The sequence below is a fragment of the Lynx rufus genome, unplaced genomic scaffold, assembly GCF_022079265.1.
Source record: "Lynx rufus isolate CCGP_SWC_20201006 ecotype Redwood Valley unplaced genomic scaffold, mLynRuf1.p SCAF_4, whole genome shotgun sequence".
Taxonomy (NCBI): Eukaryota; Metazoa; Chordata; class Mammalia; order Carnivora; family Felidae; genus Lynx; species Lynx rufus.
Window position 1 is genome coordinate 9,013,674 of NW_025814856.1, and position 24,586 is coordinate 9,038,259.

The 24,586-nt window shown below is 52.2% G+C and overlaps 2 protein-coding genes across 2 annotated transcripts; one reads left to right on the forward strand and one right to left on the reverse strand.

The window, feature by feature from the left end:
* The first annotated feature begins 384 nt into the window (after positions 1-384).
* Positions 385-2,895, forward strand: NANOS3 (nanos C2HC-type zinc finger 3). The gene is made up of 2 exons (XM_047094931.1): positions 385-880; positions 2,828-2,895. Exons 1-2 carry the CDS (start codon positions 385-387, stop codon positions 2,893-2,895), a joined length of 564 nt encoding a protein of 187 aa, XP_046950887.1.
* Positions 2,896-4,975: 2,080 nt separating this feature from the next.
* On the reverse strand, positions 4,976-24,534 carry BRME1 (break repair meiotic recombinase recruitment factor 1). Its single transcript, XM_047096138.1, has 10 exons — positions 24,333-24,534; positions 23,842-23,893; positions 19,561-19,738; positions 16,939-17,020; positions 16,589-16,699; positions 11,635-12,939; positions 8,421-8,531; positions 8,090-8,178; positions 5,958-6,050; positions 4,976-5,716 (listed from the first exon to the last, which is right to left on the reverse strand). Exons 2-10 carry the CDS (start codon positions 23,870-23,872, stop codon positions 5,566-5,568), a joined length of 2,151 nt encoding a protein of 716 aa, XP_046952094.1. The 5' UTR covers positions 23,873-23,893; positions 24,333-24,534; the 3' UTR covers positions 4,976-5,565.
* Positions 24,535-24,586: the final 52 nt, after the last annotated feature.

The window sequence follows — 24,586 nt, forward strand, 5'->3', positions numbered from 1 at the left end:
CCTCACAGGCCTCCAAGAGGGGTAGGCAGGGGTAGCCCTCCCCATGCCCCTCTGTGGGGGGGGTGGCTCCCAACTGTGGGTGCCCCCTGCAGCCTGTGTCCTGTCACTCCCCATCACCCCCAGCCCACCTAGAGACCATGTATCCCCTGGCAGGTGCCTTTATGGGGGAGCGGCAGCAAGCCCCCCTGTGACAATAAGGAACCTCCCATGGCCTGCTCCTCCCCCTTCACACTCCCTTGGAGGTATAAGGAGGGAACTGACAGCCCAGACTCCTAGGCTCCACAGAGGGGAAGGGAGGGGCAGAGGACGGGTTAGAAAGCGGAGCTCTGGGCAGGCAAGGCTGCTTCTCTCTGCCCCTCTACCTGGCACACACGCTGCCCAGCTATGGGAACCTTCAACCTATGGACGGATTACCTGGGTCTGGCACGCCTGGTCGGGGCTCTGCGTGGGGAAGGGGAGCCTGAGACCAGGCTGGACCCCCAGCCACAGCCAGCTCCAGGACCTGGGGGTCAGAGGCCCAGCCCGGAATCTTCAGCAGCTCCTGAACGCCTGTGCTCTTTCTGCAAACACAACGGCGAGTCCCGGGCCATCTACCAGTCCCATGTGCTCAAGGATGAGGCCGGCCGGGTGCTGTGTCCCATCCTTCGTGACTACGTGTGCCCTCAGTGCGGCGCTACGCGTGAGCGTGCCCACACCCGTCGTTTCTGCCCGCTCACTGGCCAGGGCTACACCTCCGTCTACAGCTATACCACCCGCAACTCAGCTGGCAAGAGGGTATCCCGGCCTGATAAGGCGAGGATGCAGGACTCGGGGCATCGCAGAGGAGGAGCAGCAGGCGCGGGAGCGGCAGGCGCGGGAGCGGCGGCGGCGGCCTGTGCAGGTGGCTGGGGAGACCCGCTGTGGAGGGGACCTGCCCCAGGCTGTGGCTGAGTCCTTCGGGGCCTCTATGAAGTGGGGTTAGCCCAAGCACCCACTTTAGAGGGGCGGGGGGAGATGATCTGTGTAGAAACTTTAGAACAATATTCTACAAGTGTTGCCCAATGTGAGTAAACTGGGGCTGGGATTAACTTGTGGCCTGGGCAAGACTCTCCCTCTTTGGGCCCACGTGGGAAACGCCTTATTTTCCAGGCATGGGGTGATCTGTCGCGGAGGCTGTGGGGACTAGTAGTGGGATCTGCAGTTAGGTATCGCAGGGGCTCCAGTCCTGCTTGGCAGTTAGGAGCTGTGTGGCCTGAGAGAAGTGCTCAGCGTCTCTGAACCCTGGCTTCTTCACGCTCCTCCTTTGTTCACTCTTGCGCCAAGTAGCTTGGGTGTCTGTTTTGTGCTGAGTGCTGGGCTGGGTCAGCGATGTGAAAATGTAGATGGGAGAGCGGCATTTCAGAGAGTGTGATGACTGCTGAATGGGAGAGTCTGGAGGAAGCACCTGGATCCGGATGGAGGGGTCCAGGAGGGCTTCCTGGGGGAAGTGACTTTTGAAAGTCTAATTCAGTTTGATGGAGTGCTGAGAAGTGTGGCCCAGGCATTGGAACTCGTTCAGGAACCCAGTGAAGTTAATGTATCTGGGACAGAATGTGTGTGCATGTATGGTGGAAGAGGTGTCAGAGACTTGGGGGAACAGCACAAAAGCCTTATAAATCTTGGACTTGGGTACTAGGGAGCCACGGAAGGGGCAAGACCAGGTCTGCATGTTAACAGTATGTTAGACCGTGGTAGACTGGACTGTCGGGACAGATTTCAGAGTGTTAGAAGGCAGGAAGGAGGCTGGTCCTCCAGGCAAAGGTGTCAAGGTAGCAAGGAGGGAGAGACCCAGCATCCAGGGAAACGTCAGGTTGTGTGTGGATCAGCTCAGGAGGGCAGCGGGGGCATAAGTTTATGAAAGCTTTGGCTGAAGCCTCCCTGAGGTCTAAACTGGCCCCACACTGCCTGGCTCACCCCATGGGTCACCCCATAGCGATCATCAAACGTGGATTCCATTTCTGCAGGTCTGGGTGGGGCCTGAGCACCTGCATTTCTAACGAGCTCCCAGCCAGGCAGGAAGGCCAGGGACCAGGCAGGCCGCAGGCTTGGTGTAGTTTGAGTTTACGTGGCAGCAGTTATTACAGATGCGAAAGGCCTCAGCTCCTGTGGGGTTTTAAAACAAATCGTTTTAGCAACTTTAATTGCTTTTGCGGAAGATGGCTAACAGAAGAGGCAGGTCTGACTGGGCCATGTTGTTGCCCATTTGGGTGCCCGATGTGGGTATAGCCTCTTCCATCAGAGTGTGAGCTCCTTGAGGGAAGTGACTGGGCGGGACCATCTCACCCTCACCCCCAGAAGCTGTGCAGGGAGCATTTGTCCAAAGAGATGAGTCCCTCCAGGAGAAGACCATATTCCCCAAGAGATGCAGTGAAGTCCAACTGGGAAATGGGGGAAGCCGAGGGTACATAGAAATGATGGCCTCAGAATTTGCTTTTTTTCCCTTCTTAAGTGGGAGGGAATAGGAAAACTCCCCAGGTTTGGAGGGTGGGGTGGAGCAGCCCTCACCGCAATACTGGCAGAAAGGCCAGCCTCCTGTAACATTCTGGGTGTAACAAATGTGGAGTCCCAGAGCCCTGCAGCCGCAAGGGGGCAGCGCAGCCAGCCAGAGTGGGAGTTCCTGGGCTTTGTATCCAGCTCTGGGTCCCACCCTGGGCTGTCCTGATCTGGTGGTCACAGGGATGCTATTCCAGGAGAGGCCCCCAGGTGGCGCCAGAGCCCCGGCAGCCTTGAAGTTTGAACCAGGACTTTGAGAGCCTTGAATCATACCCTATTATCGTTTTTCTCCTTCCCTCCGCTTTTTAAAATCCAGGTTCCAAAGGTGCTGGGAAGTCTTCTGGACCTTCACCCTCTTCCTGCTGTCCCTCCACTTCTGCCTAGGAGACTGGTGCAGGGAGGATGGAGATGCTGCCTTCCCCTGGGTGTGGGGACCCAAGCTGGATGGAAGATGTATTTTGGGGAAGGTCCACTTTGCAAGGACCTGCCCCTGGGCCCTTCCCCCAGCCTGGAGGCCTGGCTAAGAGAGCAGGGCCTGGGAGCACAGCTGAAAGAGCCCCCCCCCCCCCATGAGGAAGGAGGTGGCCGTCGGTCACCCTGGCCCTCCCTCCCCAGCACTGGCCACCCATTCAGCACTCAATAAATGCTTATGAATGGATCAGCGTCAGAAGAGGCCAGGTCTTGGGACAAGGTTAGTGTGAACAGCTCCAGAGGGGATGGGGCACCTCTTTTCTATTCTCACTGCATCTTTCAGCCCCCACATGTTACTCTGACCCCCACTTTCCCCAACTGTTATTTGGATTTTGGTTCATCCTGGAGCGCTGGGGTGAGCTTGCTTTATGCTGAGAAATGGGAGTGGGCACCACAGGGTGACAGCCCAGCACCTGAGCATGGCACTTGCTGCCCGGTTAGCACCCTGAAGCCATTTCTGTGATGTTTGGTATTTTCGAACTCCCTTCCAGCCATCTCTCACACACTGACATGCCAAATGGGCAGAATCCTCCACCCTGGAGGTGGGGGCTTGATAGGAGACTGTCCCTCCCCCTCCTCCCCAAATCATCCTGACCAAGGAGGCCCTCAGTGAATGTTTAGGTCATCACAGATGTCCTAGCAACCAAGGCCATGAAGTCACATGCCAGACCCTTCAGAACAGGGAAGGACTTCTTGAGGGGGTTGGCAAAGAATGGGAATATGTCCTGGGGGGTTGGGCCAGCCAAGGCCTTGGGCAGAAGGCATCATGGCTTTGGCTCTGCTTGGGCAGGGGAGGGAGATCCGTCCCTACAAGGTAATGTGATCCAGTTCTCCTGGGGCAAAGGCTGAGCTTGTTGGAATCCCCACTCCCTGTCTGCTCCCCTGGCCTCCAGAGAGCAGCAGGTGGCAAATGTCTGTCTAAATTCTTCCCCCCAAGCCAAGGGCTGGCCTGGGGTCTGGGGTTCCGTCCCTAGCTCACACGGTCTCCCAGAGTTGGGTGGAAGCGGGATTTGGATTTTGCAGGTCCCCTCTGGCCCTTGGCTTTTGGACGTGGACCAGGACCCGAGGCCACCCAGGAGGAGGGCTGGGGATGGGAGACAGTCCTTGAGGACAGCCTGGTCCCTCTGGTTGGAGAGGGGAGGGAAGGAGGAGAAAGAAGACCCAGAGGAAGGCTCCTTAGCAGCCCCAAGAGTTTCAAACTGCGTTAGGGGACACAACATCCCAGCCACCCCCAGCTGCTTGTAAGTGCTCCTTGTATAGGCCAGAGCTGCTGGCACTTGAGATCCAGGATACCAGGAGAAGGGGCATGTCCAGGCAGGTTCAAGGAAGAAGCTGCACATCCAGCCAGGAGAAGGGGGACCATGACCCACCTTGCTCTCCTCCAGCATGGGGTTTCCTGAGGTCTAAGAAGGCAGTAGGAGGGGATCTCTGCCTTGACTATAGGAAATGGGTGCAGGAGTCACAGGTCAAAGGACTAATGAAGTCTCCAGTCTGGTCAACCTTTTGGTGACCAATTTAATTGAAGCATCGTGTTCTGTAAAATGGGTTGGACAGCAGCACCTGCAGACACTAGCTGTGTTTGTATCAGTAACAATCCCCCAGGACTGCCTCCTTCCAGTCTGGGGCCTAGAAGCAGCTTTTTCCTTGGGGGATGGGTAAGGCCATCTGAGCTCTCAAAGCGAACCTACCAACTCCGCAGTTGAGTGATCAACTATGATGTCTCAGTGGGCTTGTTGCCCCACAGATACGGGTGTGTGTGTGTGCTTGGATGTGTACACACACATGGACACACAGCCACCCACTCCTGGAGACTGACACACTTAGCATCTTGTGGGGACCCCTTGATTCACAGGGCCCGGCAGTGGCCCAACCAGCCTTCCTGGGGAGGATGAGAAGTAAAAGGAGAAAGAGGTGGTTAGGGAGGTTTGTGGGCAAAACATAAGGAACTGAAAATGCCTCAAACCCCAAACAACAGGTCACAGATCCACACTAGGGAATCATTTATTAATGCTCTAACCAGAACAAATAAAATGGAAATCTGGAGAAAAACAAAGGTACCGCCAACAAAGGGAACCCTTTTCTCCTCCAGGAAAGAAACAAATTCTGAACCTCCCATAACCTGAGCTAAAGAACTGAAATTTGCAAATCCAGATAAACATCCGGGCAGCTCTAGGCCCTGCTCAGAGCAGCTGGCTTTCTGAGTGTTGGGGGCACAGTCAGCCTCCAGCCTCCTGCCTCTGGCCTTTGCTGCAGCCCCAGGGAGGTCCCCTCCCGTACCAACTCCCAAGGGAGGCTACTGATTTGAGGCCTGGCCTCCTGTGTTTCCCATGGAAAGCTGACCTCTAGGTAGGCTGAGGGAAGGTTTCTGGGGCCCACTGGGGAAACGCTGGAGCATCTTCTAGGGTAAACCAGGGGGCGCACACGGCCTGCAGGCTTTCCGGGGTCTGCTGAGGGATTGTTTCCAGCTGTTTGGCAGGAGTACCAGGCACTTCTGGGGGCCAGCGCAGAGGAAACACGCATAGGCACTGTGAGCTTGCACACAAGTGTGCGCACAGGGCGCTCCTGAGGTGGTCTGGAAGTAATCTACAAATCCCTCCAGGATCGCTCCCCTGGAGGGAGATTCCCAGCTCCCTTTGATGTGTAGGGTGCCGGCGCTTTCCCTGCTGGCCTTGCCTTCCTGTAGTTGAGGCGCCTGAAGGCCTCCAGGTCCCGGTGGGTGCTCATGATCAGCCGGCTGCAGGAAGTGCCAGCAGGAGCTGTGCTCCACCAGACGTCCGTGAGAGGACCCCACCTCTCATTCGGGCACAAGTGGCTGCTCACTCTCCCACACAAGCTCACACACCTACACACTCACGGATCATGGACACGCACACAGGCAGATGCTGGCACTGGGCCCTCCCCACCACCCTCCAAGGCCCTTCCCCTCTGCCACCCCTCCCACCCCACTCATCCATGGATCCCTGCCCAATGCTTACTTCAGGTTGGAGAGCTCAACGACAAGGCCACGCACGGTGTCTGTTGCGTCCTCCATCCTGGCAGCTTCGCAAGCTTTGATCCCTACACATGTCCTGGGGGGGAAGGGAGGGATGACATGTGTAGGGATCATGTGAAGGGAGGGATGTCCAGACCTCACTGGACAGCTCTGTCAAAGTCTGTTCTGGGGGCTTTTGCTGGGCCTGGAGCGGTCTTCTCTGGATGTTAATACCTTTTACAGATACGAAGCCACCACAGGCAGAGCCCTCATGGCCAACCTGGCTAGCTGTACCATGAGAAGCACACTCAGAATCCAGCCGCCTCCCCACCACCTTGGTCCTTGTCTGGACAGCTGCCACAGCCTCCCTGGCCCCCAGTTCCTGCCCCTACAGCCTGTCCGCCGTTCAGTGCTGGGGTGGGGTGGGCTGTGAAAATGGAAACCGGGTCGGGCCCAGTGCCCCTCCCTGCAGCCCTGCACCATCTGCCAGCACCTCCAGACCCCATCCCCTCATTCTCATTCCCTTCCCCCCCTGTTCCAGCCACACTGAATTCCTGGCTGTTCCCTGAGCACTTCTTAGGGCCCTGGAATGTTCTTTCCCAAATATCTCCTCCTGGTGGGGGGAGGGGGCCTTCCCTGATCACCACTGTAAATTTTTAACCCCTTCCTCACAGTGTTTTTCTCAACACTTCACCATCTGACTAATTTGCTGGTCTCTCACCCTCCCACCCCCACCAGATGGAAGTTTTGTGTTTTGTCCCACACGGCCTCCCCCATGCCCAGAGCAATTCCTGGAAGAGCTGGCACTGGATGGCATTAGTATCTATGGAAGGGTAGATGCACCACAGCACCCACTGTATCTAACACATGTGGCCTGCGGGTGTGGGCAGTGGGCTGCCCTCCTGGACTCGAGCCAACAGCTGTTCCTAAATCCTCCCACACCCCAGCTTAGCAGTGTCTGCCGGGCTGTCACTGTGGGAACTCCAGTTCTGCCCCACCCGCTTCGGTCACGCTGAGCTGGCTTGCCTTAGCCTCTGCACGTCCCACTCAGCCACAGGACACTGAACCAGACCCATGACCTGCCTGGGGCTTCCAGTCATCCATGTGGGTCATATCAGAGGCCACTGGAGATTCACAACATGAATCTCTCTCCTCTTTGCTCAAGCAATAGTAAGGCCACTTTGACTAAACTGCCACTGATCCCCTTGCAGTGTGTGTGTGTGTGTGGCAACAAGTGGTACAACAGGTACTATTTACAGATGTTATGCATGGGTAAGAGGTGGGAACGTGGCCACCTCTATCCTGAGGATGAGGGGGAGGAGGAGAAAAAGGAAGGAGACAAATTCTGCCAAGGGCTGTGTCTCTCACCCCTCCTCCACACTTGCCAGCCAGAAACAGAAACTTGGCCATGAATAATCGATAAGCTGCAGCCTCTGCAGAGAGGCCAGTTCAAGTACAAGGTAACAGGAGAGGACTGGCTCAGTGTTAGCGCCTGGCAGGGTGGGGAGAAAGGACACAAAGGGAGGTGATGGGACTGTGAAAGGCTCTGGGGTAGAGACAGAGGACCCCCCCAACACGCGCGCGCGTGCGCACACACACACACACACACACACACACTCCATGGCCTGCAGGAGGCAGAAAGTGGCCTGCCTTAGGGCACAGAGCCAAGTGAGGAGATGGGACCAGTCAGGGACCCTGGAGGTCCAGAAGGTGCCAGAGTGGGGACAGACCCCAAGGTCACATGGGCCAACGGTTCTCAGCCCTGTCTGGGTCCTCTTCCCCTCTAGAGATTTAGGGAAAGCTCTAGAACCTCTCTCCACAAAAAGTACATGGTACGTCACAACAACCCATGGACCTGGGGGCACCTTCCCAGGGGTTCTGGGAAGAGACTGTGGTTTGTCTGTAGATCGATGATCACGATTTTTCCACTCATGGGGATCAGGGGACACGCACAGTTTGAAAGATGGGGCTTGGCTCCCTTACTGAGGCCCATCCAGGGCAAGGCAGGCCTATGGTGAGGGAGAGTGTGGGAAGCGCCAGTGCCAGGAAAGCAGTGATGTTTTCCCCTCCCAGGCACTTAGGGACAACCGGTACTGGGGCAAGGGTCCTGGGTCAGCCTCCCCCCATCATGTCTACCTCAGCTGGAAGTCAGTGAGGGGGCCTCCATCAGCATGTAGGCTTGTGCCAGGCCAACGAGAGTCCAGCCTGCTCCCCAGAGGAAACAACTGTGAAGAGAGAGCACACCTATGAATGACCTAGCTGTGAGCCCTGCACAGGGAAGGGTCATGCAGGGGACCTCTCGGTTCCTCCGGGCCATGTCAGGGACACGGAGGCAGAGAATCCTGCAGAACAGTGGTGTAGGGAAGGGACGGGATGCCGTAACAGCTAGACCCGGGGGCCGCCAGCCCCAGCTGCTCTCCCCACCTCCCCATTCCAAAAGAACAGACAGGGCAATGTGGGGCCTGACCTTGGTGTCCCCTGCCGGGCCTGTGCTTTCTGAAGGGCTGATCTGTGCTGGCAGTTGGCTCTGTCTCTGATGGCTGAGGTGTAGCACTGTCTCCTGCTCATCCTGCAGTATCTGGAAAGATACAGAGAAGACCCCCAGTAATGGTGACTGGGGCGAGGTGGGCATCTGGTGTTGAGGGGAAGAGGTCAGCCAGGTTTCATGTCAGGGAGAGATTTTGCAAATACATTTTAAGGGAAAATTTATAATTAATGGGGAGAAAGCCAGATAACCCTGGGAAGCTTAAGTTTCTAAATGTCAACGGTGGTTTAACTTTCATGGAAAATGTCAGGCTCAATCATGGAGGTGACATATGTCCCTCTGAAAAGAGGCAAAGAGGCTGGGGCAGAGTGGCCGGCTCAGGGCCTCTTCTGGGGGGACCAAAGTCCTAGAGTAAGACGGGACCCATTCCAAAAGACATCCTTTCAGAGTCGAGCCCCTCTCTCCTGACAGCAGTGGGGGATGGGATGAAGTGCTTGAGCTACAGCTTACAGCTGCAAATGTCCCTGAATCCCAAGGAACAGACGTGAAGAGCTGCTTGTAGCCCAGCGGCTCTCACCAGGGAGGATCACCCCTAGGCACTTCACGCTGGTCAGCACACTTTGGTACTGGGGAAGGTGCTACGGGCATGCTGTGGGTAGAGGTCAGGAGGGCCACTCAGCACCCTACAGTGCACAGGACAGCCCCACCACACAGAACTATCTGGGGCCAAATGCCAGCAGTGCCGAGTTGGGAAGCCCGTCCAGTTATCTCCCAGGCATCTGGTTGACTTTCATGTAAGTGACTCTGTGGCTTAAAATACAACTTGGCATCACATGTTCACTCAACTCACTGTGCTGTTCTTGGCCATGAGGAATATTCTCCCTCCTGACAGGTACTACTGCCTCCACCAGGGTTCTGTGAATGTTTGACACAGTGAGGGCAGTTCTCCTCCAGAATGTGCTGGAGGCCACCACTCTAGGACCCAAGAGGGACTTGGAATCAGCTTTTTTTAAGTGGCTTACGTGGCAGTGGCCTACAGAGGCCCCAGTGTCTCTGTGGGGAGTGTTACATCCTAAGGGAGCTACTATGAGAAGAAAACACCATAGTTTCCTGTGAGGAGACCTGGGTTTGAAACTGCTCTGTCATTGCTGTGTAACCTCTGGGACACCCCGAGTTGCCTCCTCCGAAGCAGTGCTCATGGCTGTGCCACCGTGAGGGACAGTGGGCAGGCCGCTGCTGCCACTCTCTCCATCTACCTGCACTCTATTCCCAAGTGTGCCTGTCCACGCAGCCTTCCTGCTGGGCCCCATCCAGAAGCTTTCCGTGGGAACCTGCCTGTGCCGGGGTCGCCCCAACTTGTTTGGGAACGCCCATTATCTAAACGAAACGTGCCCAGGCGTCAGCAGCCTTGTCAGGGCAGCGCTTCCGCCCCTGGGGGGCCTGTCAGGTCTGACCACCCCGGCTGTCTGCTGGGTCCCACCACTGCAGATTCCTTGGTGTTTTCAAAGCCCAAAGTCACTGGTGGCCGATCAGGAAGGGCTTGCTCTTTGCCTGCTGGATGCCACTAGATAGCCCAACTGCTCCTTTAGCCACTGCCCAGCAGCCAGAGACTGGGGGTAACTTAGACTGCTCTTCTTTCCAAGGGAGGGGTTTGTATTTTTCAAGGGATGGGGCTTCAATTATAAAATTTCAGCTGTGCCAGGAGCTGAACGCCCATCTATCCCAGGTACTTGTCTTCAAACGTTATGAGTGGACTGCACGGCGATTGGCTTTCCATGATCTTACTCATCTGGTGATTGAGAAATGGATGACTCAAGGTACTGGGGGCCCACATGTGGCACCTGGGGCCTGGTCTGAAGCTACCTTGCAGGTAAACATGGTGAAGGGCCAAAGATGACCCTTGGCCATCCCCTGGGAAGGCAGCACCTTGGAGACTCACATTTGCTCAACCCAGCCACATTCCCCTCTGTGGCTGGAACAGCTGGCTTTCTTCAGGTAGGCACCAGATGAAATACTAGGCTTGTGTTTCGGGGCCATATTGTATAAAAAAACTCTTTAAGTGCTGAAATGATAGGGTACAAAATGTTTACTCTGGGAGAGGCAGGTGGGAACAGTACAACCACAAACCTCACAGGGGCAGGGACCACGCCTGATGTGCTGACTCCTGGAAGAGCAGGCTCTTGATAAGCATGTAACTGAACTAATTTTTTAAACATTTCAACATAACAGCCGAAGAAACAGAGGCCAATGTTTGTGAAGCAAGCTGGGTTCTGTGTTCCAGGACAGGCACAGCTGCAGAATCAGGCCAACCTGGGAACAAACCCAGCCTGCTTCACTCAGCTGCTTCACCTTGGGCAGGTGCCCAACCTCCTTCAGCCTCTTATCCACACCCAGTGTGTGGAAAGAGAACCACCTACCTTCCAGGGTGTGACCACAAAGCACTTAGCCCAGATTCGGGTGTGCCAGTGGTCAGGGATGTGGTGCCTCCCTGGGGGTGGGGCCGAAGCAAGGCTGCCACCTGCCCTCGACAGGTGGAATGCCAATGGCCGGTGTAGGCTCAGTAGCCAGGAAAGGTGATTTGGGGCAGCTCTCCCACTGCCTGTTGGGCAGGCAGATCCCTGAAGGAAAGAAAGTCCCTACAAATTCCAGCAGGAAAGCAAAATTCTTGTATATATTTGGAAAAAAAATTCATATCAGGACCCTGAAACGACCCTTAAGATGGGCAAAGGCTCTTTTCAGTTGGAGACTGAAGTCCTCTCCCCCATGCCCAGCTTTGACAACACTGGCTTTTTCAAAGGTACCCTCAAGGCTTCAGGCATCCTCTTTATATCCTTCAGAAACCTGCAGCCAGGGCCAGGCCCTGAAGCGTGGAGAGGGTGGGCACACCTGGGGGCTCCAGTCAAGGAATGGAGGACCTCCATCAACTCTGCCTGGGCTGACGGAATGCATGTGTGTCACTGCCTGGGGCTCTGCAGTTCCCACACAAACTCCTTACAGAAAGGCAGGACTGTCCTATCTGGAAAATCACTGACTCCATACATACTGAAGCTAAACCTCATTCTCCTAGACCCGTGTGCTGTATAAACAGATGACCACACACCCCAAATTCCCCACCAGTGGGTGGTTTGTGACAGGGCTCATGGCCACTTGACACCTATCTTGGGATGGTCTGGCTATCATGTGGGGAAACTCTTACCTGCTCAGGTGAGGCTGCAAGGTCAGGGACTTCTAGGGCATCCCGTATCTGGCTGTCTGGCAGGAAGTGAGGTTCCATGGCTGGAGACTCCCCCAAGAGAGCCTGGTCTGCAGAGCCAGGAGGGGGTTCAGACCAGCCTGTGGGATCTTCAGGGGCATCTGGGTGGTCGTGGCAGGCCCTGGTCTCCTGGGAAGGGCCACCCACTGCTTCTCTGTGCACTGGAGGAGCAAAGGCTCCAAGAGACAGATTGAACCAGTCAAGGTCTTCTTTAGGGCTCTGGCTCCTTAACTCAGTTGCTTTTTCACCTTCAGGCTGCAACAGCAAAGGCAGTGCACATATCCCCCCCAGTCCCTCTTCATCCAGGCCAGGCGCCCTTGTTTGATCAACAGGTGGGCCCACTTCTGAGGCTAGAAGACTGGAATCTCCAGCACCTACTATGGGCTCTTTTATCCTGCGATCCAGAGCCAGGGAGCCTAAAGGGCCCCCCAGGATGTTGCCAGGGGGCTTGTCTTCCCATCTTGCCTCCCTTCTGCCTCCTGTCTCCCCAGTGAGAAGTGTGCAGCTGAGCAGGACCCCACTGTGGCCTCCATCAGGGGCCTTCCCACTGGGAGAGGAAGGTGCCCTGGTGTTGGCCTGTTCATCTGGCTTGGCCACCTCTGGAGCCCTCCGTTCTGGCTCAGTGGGGTCTGTCCTCCTGTCTGTGATGACAACGGTCCCAAGGGAGGAATGACTTGGGCCACTACAGCTCTGTTCTGCTTCCCTGCTAGTCTTGCTGGGTATCTGCATGGGGTCAGAGAGGGCCTGGTCTGCAGATCCGGGCTCTGGGCCCTGAGTGGAGGAGGGACCCAGGACACGGTCTCCTTTTTCTCTGTGCCCCTCAGGCAGGTCAGCCTCTGCTCCCCCTTGGACACCTGCTTCCTGGAGGCTTCCTCGGTCTGGCTCCTTCTCTTCAGCATCACTGCTCAGCAGGAGCCCTTTCTGGCCATGATAGCCTAGAACCCAACATCCCTTCCTGCTTTCACCATCCGGTGTGTTGGTTCCTTGCTCCGACAGGTGGTCCTGGCTGGCCCTCTCTGAGGCCAAGGGTACCATCCCCCGTTCTGGAGAGACATTGGTGGAAGCCGAGGGCGGAGAATCCCCACTTCCAGGCACAGGTGTCATGGGGTTTTGGTCTCTGTGTTCAGGGTGAGTGCTGTCTACCTGGGTCTGGGCTCCCAGCTCCCTGGCCTCCCAGGAAGCAAGCCCTAGTGACTCCTCTTGCAGTCGGCTTCTGGCCTGTTGGCTACTGGGCCCTGGCGGTGTTTCCTATGGAGAGTAAAAGACTCAGCCTTGAGCCTTCAATAATCAACTAAAATTTTTTCTAGTTGTAACTATACCTGTACAAAGTCTCAGATGTTACACATGGTGCACCCAGTACCATTCAGTACCAGTGCTGGGCGTAGTTAGAGCCAGGGGCTGGAATGGGGACCAGAAGCAGAGGAATCCCTCTTTCCATCAGCTCCTTCTTCCCACCAACACTGGGCACATGGAGGCTCTTGGACAGATCAAGGATATAAAAATCAAGGGGGCCTGTGGATTGTGTCAACGTCAACTGACCGGTGTTGGCAATGGATACTAGTTAGAAGATGTTACCACTGGAGGAAACTGGAGGAGAGCACACAAGGACCTCTCTGTACTGTTTTCTTTTCTTTTTTTATTTTTAAATGTTTTTATTTATTTTTGAAGGAGAGAGAGAGACAAAGCATGAGCAGGGGAGGAGCAGAGAGAGAGGAAGACATAGAATTCATAGCAGGCCCCAGGCTCTGAGCTGTCAGCACAGGGCCCGATGCGGGGCTCGAACCCAAGAACCGTGAGATCATAACCTGAGTCGAAGTCGGACGCTTACCTGACTGAGCCTCCCAGGCGCCCCTGTACTGTTTTTGTTTTCAGTTGTGGTCTAATACTCATTATATAAACTCACCATCTTAATCAGTAAGTATACAGTTTAGTGGCATAAAATACATGTACACTGTTGTGCAACCGTCACCACCTTCCATCTCCAAAACTCTTTTCATCTTCCCAAGCTGAAATTCTGTCCCCATTAATCCCTGTCTCCCAGCCCCGGGCATCCAAGCATCGAGAGTCTACTTTCTGCCTCCATGGATTTGACTTCTCTAGGGACCTCCTGTAAGTGGAATCCTATAGTATTTATCCTTTTGTGGCTGGGTTATTTCACTCAGCATAATATTGCCCAGTTTCATTTATGTTGTGGCCTTTATCAGAATGTTTTTGCTTTTTAAGGCTGAATAATATCCCATTGTATGGATATGCAACATTTTGTTTATTCATCTATCAGTGGACACTTGGGTCCATAGTATTTTTGCAATTTTTTATGAGCCTATAATTATTTCAACATAAAAACTTAAGGGACACCTGGGTGGCTCAGTCAGTTAAGCATCTGACTTTGGCTCAGGTTATGATCTTGTGGGTTCGTGAGTTCAAGCCCACATCAGGCTCTGTGCTGATAGCGCATAGCCTAGAGCCTGCTTCAGATTCTGTATCTCTTCTCTGTGCCCCTCCCCCACTTGCACTCTGTCTCTCTCTCTCTCTCTCTCTCTCTCTCTCTCTCTCTCAAAAATAAGCAAACATTTAAAAAAAAACTTAAAAGAGAGATGGGTTGCCTGGGTGGCTCAATCGGGTAAGCATCCAACTCTTGGGTTTTGGCTCAGGTCATGATCTCACGGTTGTGGGTTCAAGCCCTGCATCAGGCTCTATGCTGACAGCACAGAGCCTGCTTGGGATTCTTTCTCTCTCCTTCTCTCTCTGCCCCTCTCCTGCTCTCTCTCTCACAATAAACAAACACTAAAAAAAAAACTTAAAAGAGAGAGGGAGAAGCGAAATGTCCCTAACGGAGACAGAGATGACCAGAACAGGGTGGGAAAGAGGGTTCTGACTGGGACATAGATAGATATTGTCCCCTAGGTAGATGGCAGCTCAATCCAGGCATTCAGACCTAAACCTGCAGAATCACTGCAGCCCTTGGATCTCCCCCAACTCGAGACACTGGTATCTGGAATCTCCCTCTGGTATCTCCTGGTGACATCCAATGTCACATGACCGACACCAGCTCCTGAGTATGCCCTCAGAGGCTCCCTGTTTCAACTACAGCAACTCCATCCTTCAAGCTATTCAGGCCCCAAACCCTGGAGTCGACCCATCACCTCCCTTCCTCTCACAACCATGCCATCAACTCTCCTTTCAAACTGGACTACAAGTAATTACATCTGATAGGTAGGGACTGAGGTCTGTATCCAAGGGCACCCTATAGACAGCGATTGTCCCCCCCCTTCCCATGCTTCTTCCATACGGTTATCAGCACTGAGGGAGATGCCTCCTCCACAGTTACCTCCCTACATCAGTCAAGTCCAACCTTTCTAGGAGGGTGAGTGTTGCAAATATCAGAGCATTGAAGGTCATGGCCTGTCAGTCTGGCTTCAGTAAAGCCACTGGCAACCAGCCGCTGAGTTACACATAGCATTTCCTGCACATTTTCAGTCGACAGTGAAGCTAAGACCCCTTTTATTAGTTAGTTAATATTATTTTTTTAAAATAAGCTCTACACCAAACATGGAGCTTGAATTCACAACCCCAAGATCAGGAGTCTCATGCTCTACCAACTGAGCCAACCAGGCACCCGACCTCTCGTTTGTATGTACGTGTGCACGTATGTATTTATTTATTAAGTTTATTTGAGAGAGACAAACATCGCACGAGGCGGGGGAGGGACAGAGAGAGAGGGAGAATCACAAGTAGACTCTGCGCTGCCAGCACAGAGCCCAACATGGGACTAGAACTCACAAAGCCGCAAGATCATGACCTGAGCTGAAACCAAGAGTCAGACACTTAACTGACTGAGCCACCCAGGCACCCCCCGACCCCTCTTGTTTTTAAATTACACTTTTTGTGAGATCATTGTAGATTCATATGCAGTTGTAAAGAAATGGCAGAAAAAGATTCGTCATGCCCTTTACCCAGTTTCCCCCAGTGGTATCATCTTATATAACTTGAGTATAATATCACAGTCCAGATACCAACACTGATCAAGTCCACCGACCTTATTTGGCTTTCCAGCTTGACTTACGCTTGTTTGTGTGTGTGTATGAAGTTCTACAAAGCTCTCTCAGTGGTGGAGGCTGTGCATCCACCACACAAATAAGATATGGGAAATCTCCAACACAGGGTCCCTTGTGCTGCCACGTGTAGCCACACTCACCTCCCCACGCCACCCTGGTCCAACTCCCTGCAAACACTAACCAACCCATCTCTATAAGTTTCTCATTTCAATAACATTATGTAAATGAAACCCTACGGTATATAACCTCTTGGGACTGGCTTTTCTCACTCCACATAATGCCCTAGAAATCCATCTAGATTGTTGCGTGTATCACTGGTTTGTTCCTCTTTCATTGCTGGGTTGTGCTCTATGGTGTGTTCAGCCATTCGCCCATTAAAGGATATCGGGTGTTCTTCGCTGGGGATGATTACAAACGTGGCTGCTGGGAATGCCCATCCCTCACTTTTGTAGGGGTCCCTGTTGCCAGAGACATCATCACCCTGGGAGCTCATGGTGGAAAGGACAAGAAAGTACGCTGTAAGACCCATCCCCTACCCCCAACCACACAAAAGCTTCCAAGAAGTAAAGGGGTTCAGGGACAGAATGTGGATTGTCTTTCTGCATTTTTACTACTATCATGCAACCTGGGGAAAAGGGCTGTGGCCTTGACCACTTGGGTGCAGGCACAGCTGTCCTGAGCGCCTCACACAGGCATGGCACACGCTCCACACACATCTGTAGCATCACGCACTGAAAAAGGCATGCAGACAGATGCAGGTCTAGCCAATGCCAAAGAAAACCAAGGTTGAACTCAGTAGCCAAGGCTGGTCCAAGCAGCTACTGGGTGTCTAATGGGCTCACCTGGCTGATTTTAGGGGTTCTACTCCTGAGGTCCTCTTCCCTCAACTCTGCTGGTCTTGTCACTGTCTTCCTGGACTTTGCAAACTGGGGGACAAACCTCCTGGCTGAATTCTGTGGACCAGATACAAGAACAAAGCAGCAATAAAGATAAGGGCGGAATGAGGTCTCAGAAAACAAACACCAAACCAGTTCCTTTCTTGCAGCTTCAAATGCAGTCCTTGCCCTCCACTCCATCCCCAGCACACAGTCTCACCAACCTGTCAGCCTGTTGATGCTGAATGGAGATAAGAACTCCAGCTTAAGGGAGGCAGCGTTTGTAGTACATATATGAGGCCATAGAACAGGCTCACCTGGGAAAGAGGAAGGGGTGCTGGCTCCTTTTCTGGTTCCCCGAGGAGACTGGCGGGAGCTTGTGCTTCCTCAGCAGGGGAGCTGGGTGGAGAAAGGCAAAACAGAGGTGGTTCTGAAGTTCTGGAAAGCTGTCCGTGCGCGTGGTAAGACAAACAGAATGAATCCAAAGGCAAAGTAGTGCTCAGTCTCCTGCAAGGGAGGTCCTGGAGCACCTGCTTGCAGAGGGTGGGGTAGAGGAGGGGAGCTGCGCCTCGGGTGACATGTGACTGCCAAGAAGGGTGCAGAGTCTCACACCCAGACTCCAAGCTTCCTGCTCTGGCAGCACTTTACCCTTAGAATCCCAGGAATTGGCTCCTGAAATCAGAATAGGATCTCACATTTGGAATGACACTCTAACCCCCAACTCTGCAAATTCCAGAGAAAGGAAGTTGCAGATGCAAAAGACTCAATGTCAGAAAAAACAGGTGTACTCATTAATTGCCAAAATGCAGAAGCAACTGAGATTGCATTTAGTGGGTGAATGGATAAATAAACCGTGGTGCATCCAGACAATGGAATATTATTCGGCATTAAAAGAAATGAGCTATCAAGCCATGAGAACACAGAGAGGAAGCTTAAATGCGTGTTACTAAGTGAAATAAGTGACCTGAAAAAGCTACATATCGTATGATGGAAACGCTATGACATTCTGGAAAAGGCAAAACTACGAAGACAATAAAAAGATCCATGGGGCCAGAGTTGGAGAGAGGAGAGATGAACAGGTGGAGCGCAAAGAATTTTTAGGCAGTGAAAATACTGTGCATGAGATTATAATGGTAGATACATGTCATTCTATGTTTGCCCAAACCCACAGAACATACAACACAGAGTGACCTCTAAAGTAAACTGTGGATTGCAGGTGATTATTATGTGTCAGTGCGGGTTCATCCTGGGTAACAAATGCACAGCTCTGGTGAGTGATCATGACAATGGGTAAGGCTACGCATGTGTGGGGCCAGGGGTCTATATGGGAACTCTCCATTACCTTCTTTCCAATTTTATTATAAACCCAAAGACCTTAAAAAATTAGGTCTTTTTTTTAATGTTTATTTATTTTTGAGAGAGAGAGAGACAGAGAGAGAGAGAGAGAGAGAGAGAGCGCGCGCGCAAGGGAGAGGCAGAGAGAGAGAGGGAGACACAGAACCCAAAACAGGCTCCAGGCTCTGCAATGTCAGCACAGAGCCCGACACGGGGCTTGAACTCACAAACTGCGAGACCATGACCTGAGCCGAAGTCGGACACGTAACCAACTGAGCCACCCAGGCGCCCCCCCCAAATATTAGGTCTTTTTAAAAAGATTGTGAGACTTATGGTTATATCTAAATAAATGTGGATGTATGTGTTGTTAAAAAAAATCAAAATCTGGAACTAAACCTTCATGATTTCACCTTTATAAGTGGAACAGGAAAAAGCACGAAGATACAGTAACAGGTTTAAACCATGTCAGGAGGTTATGGAGACAGAATAAATCTAGATACTGACAGCAAGAGTTTGAAAAAAATTTTTTTTTAATTTTTAATGCTTATTTATTTTCGAGAGAGACAGAAACAAAGAGTGGGGGAGGGGCAGAGAGAGAGAGAGAGAGAGAGAGAGAGAGAGAGAGAGAGAGACAGAATCTGAAGCAGGCTCCAGGCTCTGAGCTGTCAGCACAGAGCCCAACATGGGGCTCAAACCCACGAACTGTGAGATCATGACCTAAGTTGAAGTTCGATGCTCAACCAACTGAGCCACCCAGGTGCCCCAAGAGTTTGAAAATTTTTAATTGGAGTGGATTATTTGGGTGGCTGCTAGGGTACTGGTAAAGATTTCATTTCTCAACATAAATGTGTTAAGCTTGTTGGCTTTGCTTTTTTCTGTTGTACTTCTATGCACATGGTATTTCTTAATTAAACATTCTGAAAACAAAAACAGAAAAAAGAGAGTGGGAACCCACTTCTGTAGGTTCTGAATATTCTTATGGACTAAGACAGTAGGGTGGGCAGTGCCTGGGACCCCATGAGCCCTGCTGGCCTCTCCAGGAGCCAGACACAGCCAGACCTCAGCCTGCCCTGCACGAGCTCAGTAGCCTTGGGCAAGTAAGCCATTTGATTTCTTGAAATTTCGGAGTCCTCACCTGTGACACAGGGATAAAAACTTACCTCACATAGCCACGAGGATTAAACGAACAAACAGACGTAAACTGTTTATTATTAGCACACTGTCTGGCACATAATATTTGCTATCCCCTTTCATGGCTTATTAGTTCGCAGACCCACAACTCCATCGATCCTTTCTTGGTTAAGAAGGAATGTGGGATAAACATGGATTTGACCAGCAGAGGACAAGATGCATTCTATTACCAAGTGACCTTGAAACATTCAAGGTTTTCCTTGCCCGTGGTTAAAATATCAACCTTTCTCTCTGGAAAGGAGAGTCCTAGGAATGGCTTTGAGAAGCAACCTGAGGGGCCCTGAACCCGCAGAGGGAGGCGTGGCGTTGGATGGGTCATGGTTGTCCCCACGCTTTTGCATCCTGCCTACTGGACGGCTGTGCTGTGCCCACTGTTGGTGGGAAGGCTTGCTGGAATGTTCCAAGCCACCTACCTGGAGGCTGCCTGTACTGGTTCCTCTGTCCTCTGTTCGGCAGAGGGAACAGGTCCTGATCTGCCTTCTGACGCTTCAGGGAGACACAAACAGCCCCACTCAGAACTCTGGGGGGGCCTGCCAGAGTCTCCTAGCCTTGGGTTCTTTGGGAGTTTTGGAGGACGGATTCCTTCTCCACCTAGTTTAGAGAGAAAGGAAAATGAAGGGATGGGAGGTACAGGGAGCAGGCACTTCCACGGCTGACAACCAACATGGCAGGGCCACTGCCGCAACATGAACAAGCTTGTTCCAAGAGCAGGAAACCCTTGCTCTGACACTAGCCTGGAGAGAGAGATGGGATGGAGCCTTGTCTAGGAGCTTAGGTAGCCATGGGATTCAAAGGCTTTTTACCTAAGGACTGGTCATGACTGAGACCAAATCCTGATGTGGCCTGGCACCAAACTACATAAGACAACCTGGTCCAGCCACCTGTCTCTCTGGGAAAGTGGGGAGAGATGTGTACTGGCTTCCTTGAGTCTCAGCTCAAATATTCCTGCAGAGGGCCATCCCTGACTTCTCTATAGGGCACCCCCTATAGAGACCCATGGTCTGTTTCATTCACTTCACGGCTTTTTTTTTTTTTTTTTTTTTTTGCCAGTATCTGATGTACTGGTTATTTTCTGTCTCCCTCAATACAACCTGCTCCATACAAAGAGGGGTCTATCTCACTCTCTACTGAGTCTCAAGTGCCTAGAAGATCATCTAGTATACCACTGGTGCTCAATAAATACTTGGTACATGATTAAATAAACACACGTGTAAAACAGAGATCACCACCAGGAAACACTGATAGGACTAGATTATGTACCACTCTAGTTTTCTGTGATGCCTGCAGAATATCCATCCTGGGAAAACTGGGACCTACAGTTATCGAGTGCTAGGGAGGTGACATCTCAGCTGCTCCTCGGCCCCTTGAATATCTGCAATACCTTCCCCATCACTGAAAGCAATTAAGAGCCTAACACCTATTTGCTGAATGAAGGAAACACCCTTACACGGAAACTGCCAGTAGTGGCTGACTTGTAATACCTCTCCAAACCTGGCCCCAACCTACTCATTTATTCAAAAAACAAATGATAAAGGTTGAACCTAGACAACTCCATGACAGACGCTATCCTGAGAAGTTGGGTATGTTATGATAAAACTTTGAGGCAGGATCCCACTGTTCTGCCCATCTTACAGATAAGAAAGCTGAGGCACCTGGAGGCCAAGGAATCTGGAATGGGATCCAGTCAGTCCAACTCCAGAGCCTGCATACTTAAGTGCACTTGAGCATTTATTGAGTACCTACTATGTACCGTGCCTCTGACCAGTGAGAACAAAAAGGCAAACCAGGTGGTCTTTCTGGAGTTCAGTCAGGTAGATCCTTTCCAACCTCAGCTAGAAGTAAACCCACTGAATGAGCCCCCCATCCCCCACATCTATCACTAGGGTCCTCGTTAGCATTCACTTGGCTGTTTGTGCTCCAGTAGACCACTGTGACTTTTCTGTAATTTTTTTGATTCTGTTATGGTTCACGTGTACCCTTTTAGAACTTTACCTTACTGCTGTGTATTTGAATTAGTGCTCCTGGTGAGAAGCAATTTTCTTTCTCCCCTGCCTAGACCCTGAGGGTCATGAGGGCAGGACCTGAGTCTGCAGCACCCTTTGATCTCATCCTTGCCCCGCCTGCCGGTGCACCCTGCTTAGGTGCCCTCGCCAGTGCTGTACTTAGAGCAAGGCTCCAACGAATGCTTCTCACACAAGCATATTCCCACCCTGTGGTCTGCCAAAAAAGGCAAAATCGAGCAGCTTTGTTTATTTGGTTTCTTACGATGCCCAAACACCAGCTCGCTTTACTCATCCAATGGACATGTGTACCAAATAAAAAACAAAAATATCAACAGAAGTGAAGAGCCTCCCATTTCCTTCCTGTGATCTATCCCCACAGGACTAATTTAAGAAAAACTAAGGCAGAACCTTATGTTCAACGCCAAAGGCCAAAGACGTTGGGAGGGAAGGGCTTCTTTCACCACCTGCCAGAATCCTCTTCCTCTGTCCCCACCCCTTCCAGGACACACAGAAACAGCTGTCCTGGGCCAGCCTGGGGTCCACCAAGCTAGGGAGGCCACTGCCAAGAGAGGCCCCAAATGACATGCTGTGGGTGGGCCTGGCTGTCCCCAGCTTCCCCCTCCAAGGTCAGTGAAATTCCTGTGTTTCCAAGCAGCCTGTTGCTCATTTCTACACAAAACATTTTCAATCCGTTGCTAATTTTTGTCCCACATAGTTGGGGGGGTGGGGTGGGAAATGAGTGCTACTCCTTATGTTCATTAGCCAGTAAGTAATCATTTCTAAACTTCTACGAGGTTTAAGTTATCTTAGACAATGACAGGGAGGTGGTGCTATACTATGTAATGTTGGGTATTTTTCTTTTCAAGTGAAGAAACGTATATGTAGGTTGACAAATAAAGAGGATGTGATATCCCATAAAGCAAAAAACAGATTATAGGTCGATATGTGTGATGATTCTATTTTCCAGTGAAAACACTATATTGGTGTATATATAGGAAAGTTTGGAACAAGTAGTGTAGCGAGGTTCATTTCTTGGCTTCTTACGCAATATTATGATTGATCGTTGTCCTGTGGTTTTGTTGGACATTAACCTCATGGGAAGCTGGAGGTAGGGTAGACAGAACCCTGAACTATTTTTGCAAGTTTTCTGTAAGACCAAAATTACTTTAGAATGAAGGTTTTTTTTTTGTTTTGTTTTTTTGTTTTTTTTTTTTTAAGTCTGGGGGGAGAATCATAACAGCAGCATACACTTGTGTATACCTAGGGTCTATCCTCTGTGCTTTACAAATACTAATCCACATGTGAGCTCTAGGGCAGAGTTCTCCATCTCGGTACTGTTGACATTTGAGGCCAGATCATTCTGTGTTGTGGGGGGCTGTCCTGCGCATTCTAGGATTTTGAGCACATCCCAGGCCTCAACCCACTAAATGCCAGTCCCTGCCACCTTCCCCACATATATCAGTTGTGAAAACCAAAAATGTCTGTAGACATTTCCAGTGTCTTCCGAGGAGCAAAAAATCCTCCCACCAGGTTGAGAATCATTGTTTGAATGGACAGGGTAGGTGCCTTTATTATCTTCTATTTACAGAAAGGGGAAACTGAGGCACAAAGTAAGTCATCTGCAATCACAGGGCAAGCATGAGAGCTGGGACGAACCCAGTTTTTTTTTTTTTAACGTTTGTTTGTCTTGAGAGAGAAAGAGAAAGAGAGAGAGAGAGAGAGAGAGAGAGACAGAACGCGATCAGAGTAGGGGCAGAGGGAGAGGGGGAGAGAGAATCCCAAGCAGGCTCCATGCAAATCCCAGCACAGCGCCAAAATGTAGAGTTGGACACTCAACAGAATGAGCCACCCAGGCTGCCCTCAACCCAGGGTTTTGGTTCCAGAGTGAAACACTTAGCCACCAACCGATGACCCTGTAGTATATCAAAGACCTTGTAGTTGGGGGCACCCAGGCGGCTCAGTCAGTTGAGCGTCCGACTCTGGCTCAGGTCGTGATCTTGTGGTTCGTGAGTTCGAGCCCCACGTCAGGCTCTGTGCTGACAGCTCGGAGCCTGGAGCCTGCTTCGGATTCTATGTCTCCCTCTCTTTCTGCCCCTCCCCTGTTCATGCTCTGTCTCTCTCTGTCTCAAAAATAAATAAACTTAAAAAAAATTAAAAAGTTAAAAAAAATAGACGTTAAAAAAAAAAACAAAACATCGGGGCACCTGGGTGGCTCAGTCGGTTGAGCGTCCGACTTCAGCTCAGGTCACGATCTCACGATCCATGAGTTCGAGCCCCGCGTCGGGCTCTGGGTTGATGGCTCAGAGCCCGGAGCCTGTTTCCGATTCTGTGTCTCCCTCTCTCTCTGCCCCTCCCCCGTTCATGCTCTGTCTCTCTCTGTCTCAAAAATAAATAAATGTTAAAAAAAAAAAAAAGACCTTGTAGCTCTATTCACAGGTTGTCTCTGAGAGCGCACCCCTGCCCTAAGCTTGTGGGATCCCACCCGAGGGTGGAGGAAACTCCAGAAAGCTCTCACTTTTTTTACCATATGCACTTTCCACAATTCATCCTTTTCTCACCAGCTCGTATGAAGTCACTCCCCCCGCCCAGGGGCTTGGCGGGGTCGTGTTACCATTTCTACAACAAACAGGCCCCCATCCTCCTGTAACCGGAAGCAGCAATAAAGACGTGTCAACTTGAGTGTCCAAATACCTGAAGTCCGAAGCTTTTTCCTCTTGGTCATTTTATCCCTCCTTTGAGAAATCTGAAAATGAGCACAATCCCATCGTTGTAAGCAGTCCTCGCCCCTGGGTACAGCCCCAGTGACCTTGGCTGAGGGCAGAAGCCACCCTCCCCGCACCTTGGCCCATCAGGCTGCCGGGATGCGGGGTGGGGGCAGGGGGTGGGGGGGACGGGAGCGGGGGGGGGGGGGGGGAGGTCAAGCTGGGCCCCGAGGGAACATGGTTGGGGGGGAGTCACAGCCACCTCAGGCCACGGCCCGCCCGCCCGCCTGGGAAGCCCTGGGGACATGGCTCTAGTCCCCACGTCGGGACAGAACATGGGAAGCCCCGTCCCTCTCCGCTCTGGTCGGAGGCCCTTCCAGGGACACCCGAGGACCCTGGAAGGAGCCACCTGGGGCCCTTCAAAGGGTCAGGGAGCCCTGTGGGGGATGCCTGGGGCCGTCCAGACAAGTCGACACCGACCTGGGCCACAGAAGTTGTCAAGGTCCCTCTGTCCTTATCAGGAACTGGGTAGGTCTGCCTGGATCTGTCGGGGAACAACTCGGTTAAATTACTTGCATTAGAATTTTCTGAGAAAATGAAGGGCAAAACTTGGCCCTCACGGAGGCCGGGGGTCTGGCGCTGACTGTGGGGGGGGAAGGGAGGAGAAGGCCCGAAGCCCGAGCGCTGTGGGCCCGACTTCTGGGGGCCGGACCCACACTAACCCTACCCCGGCC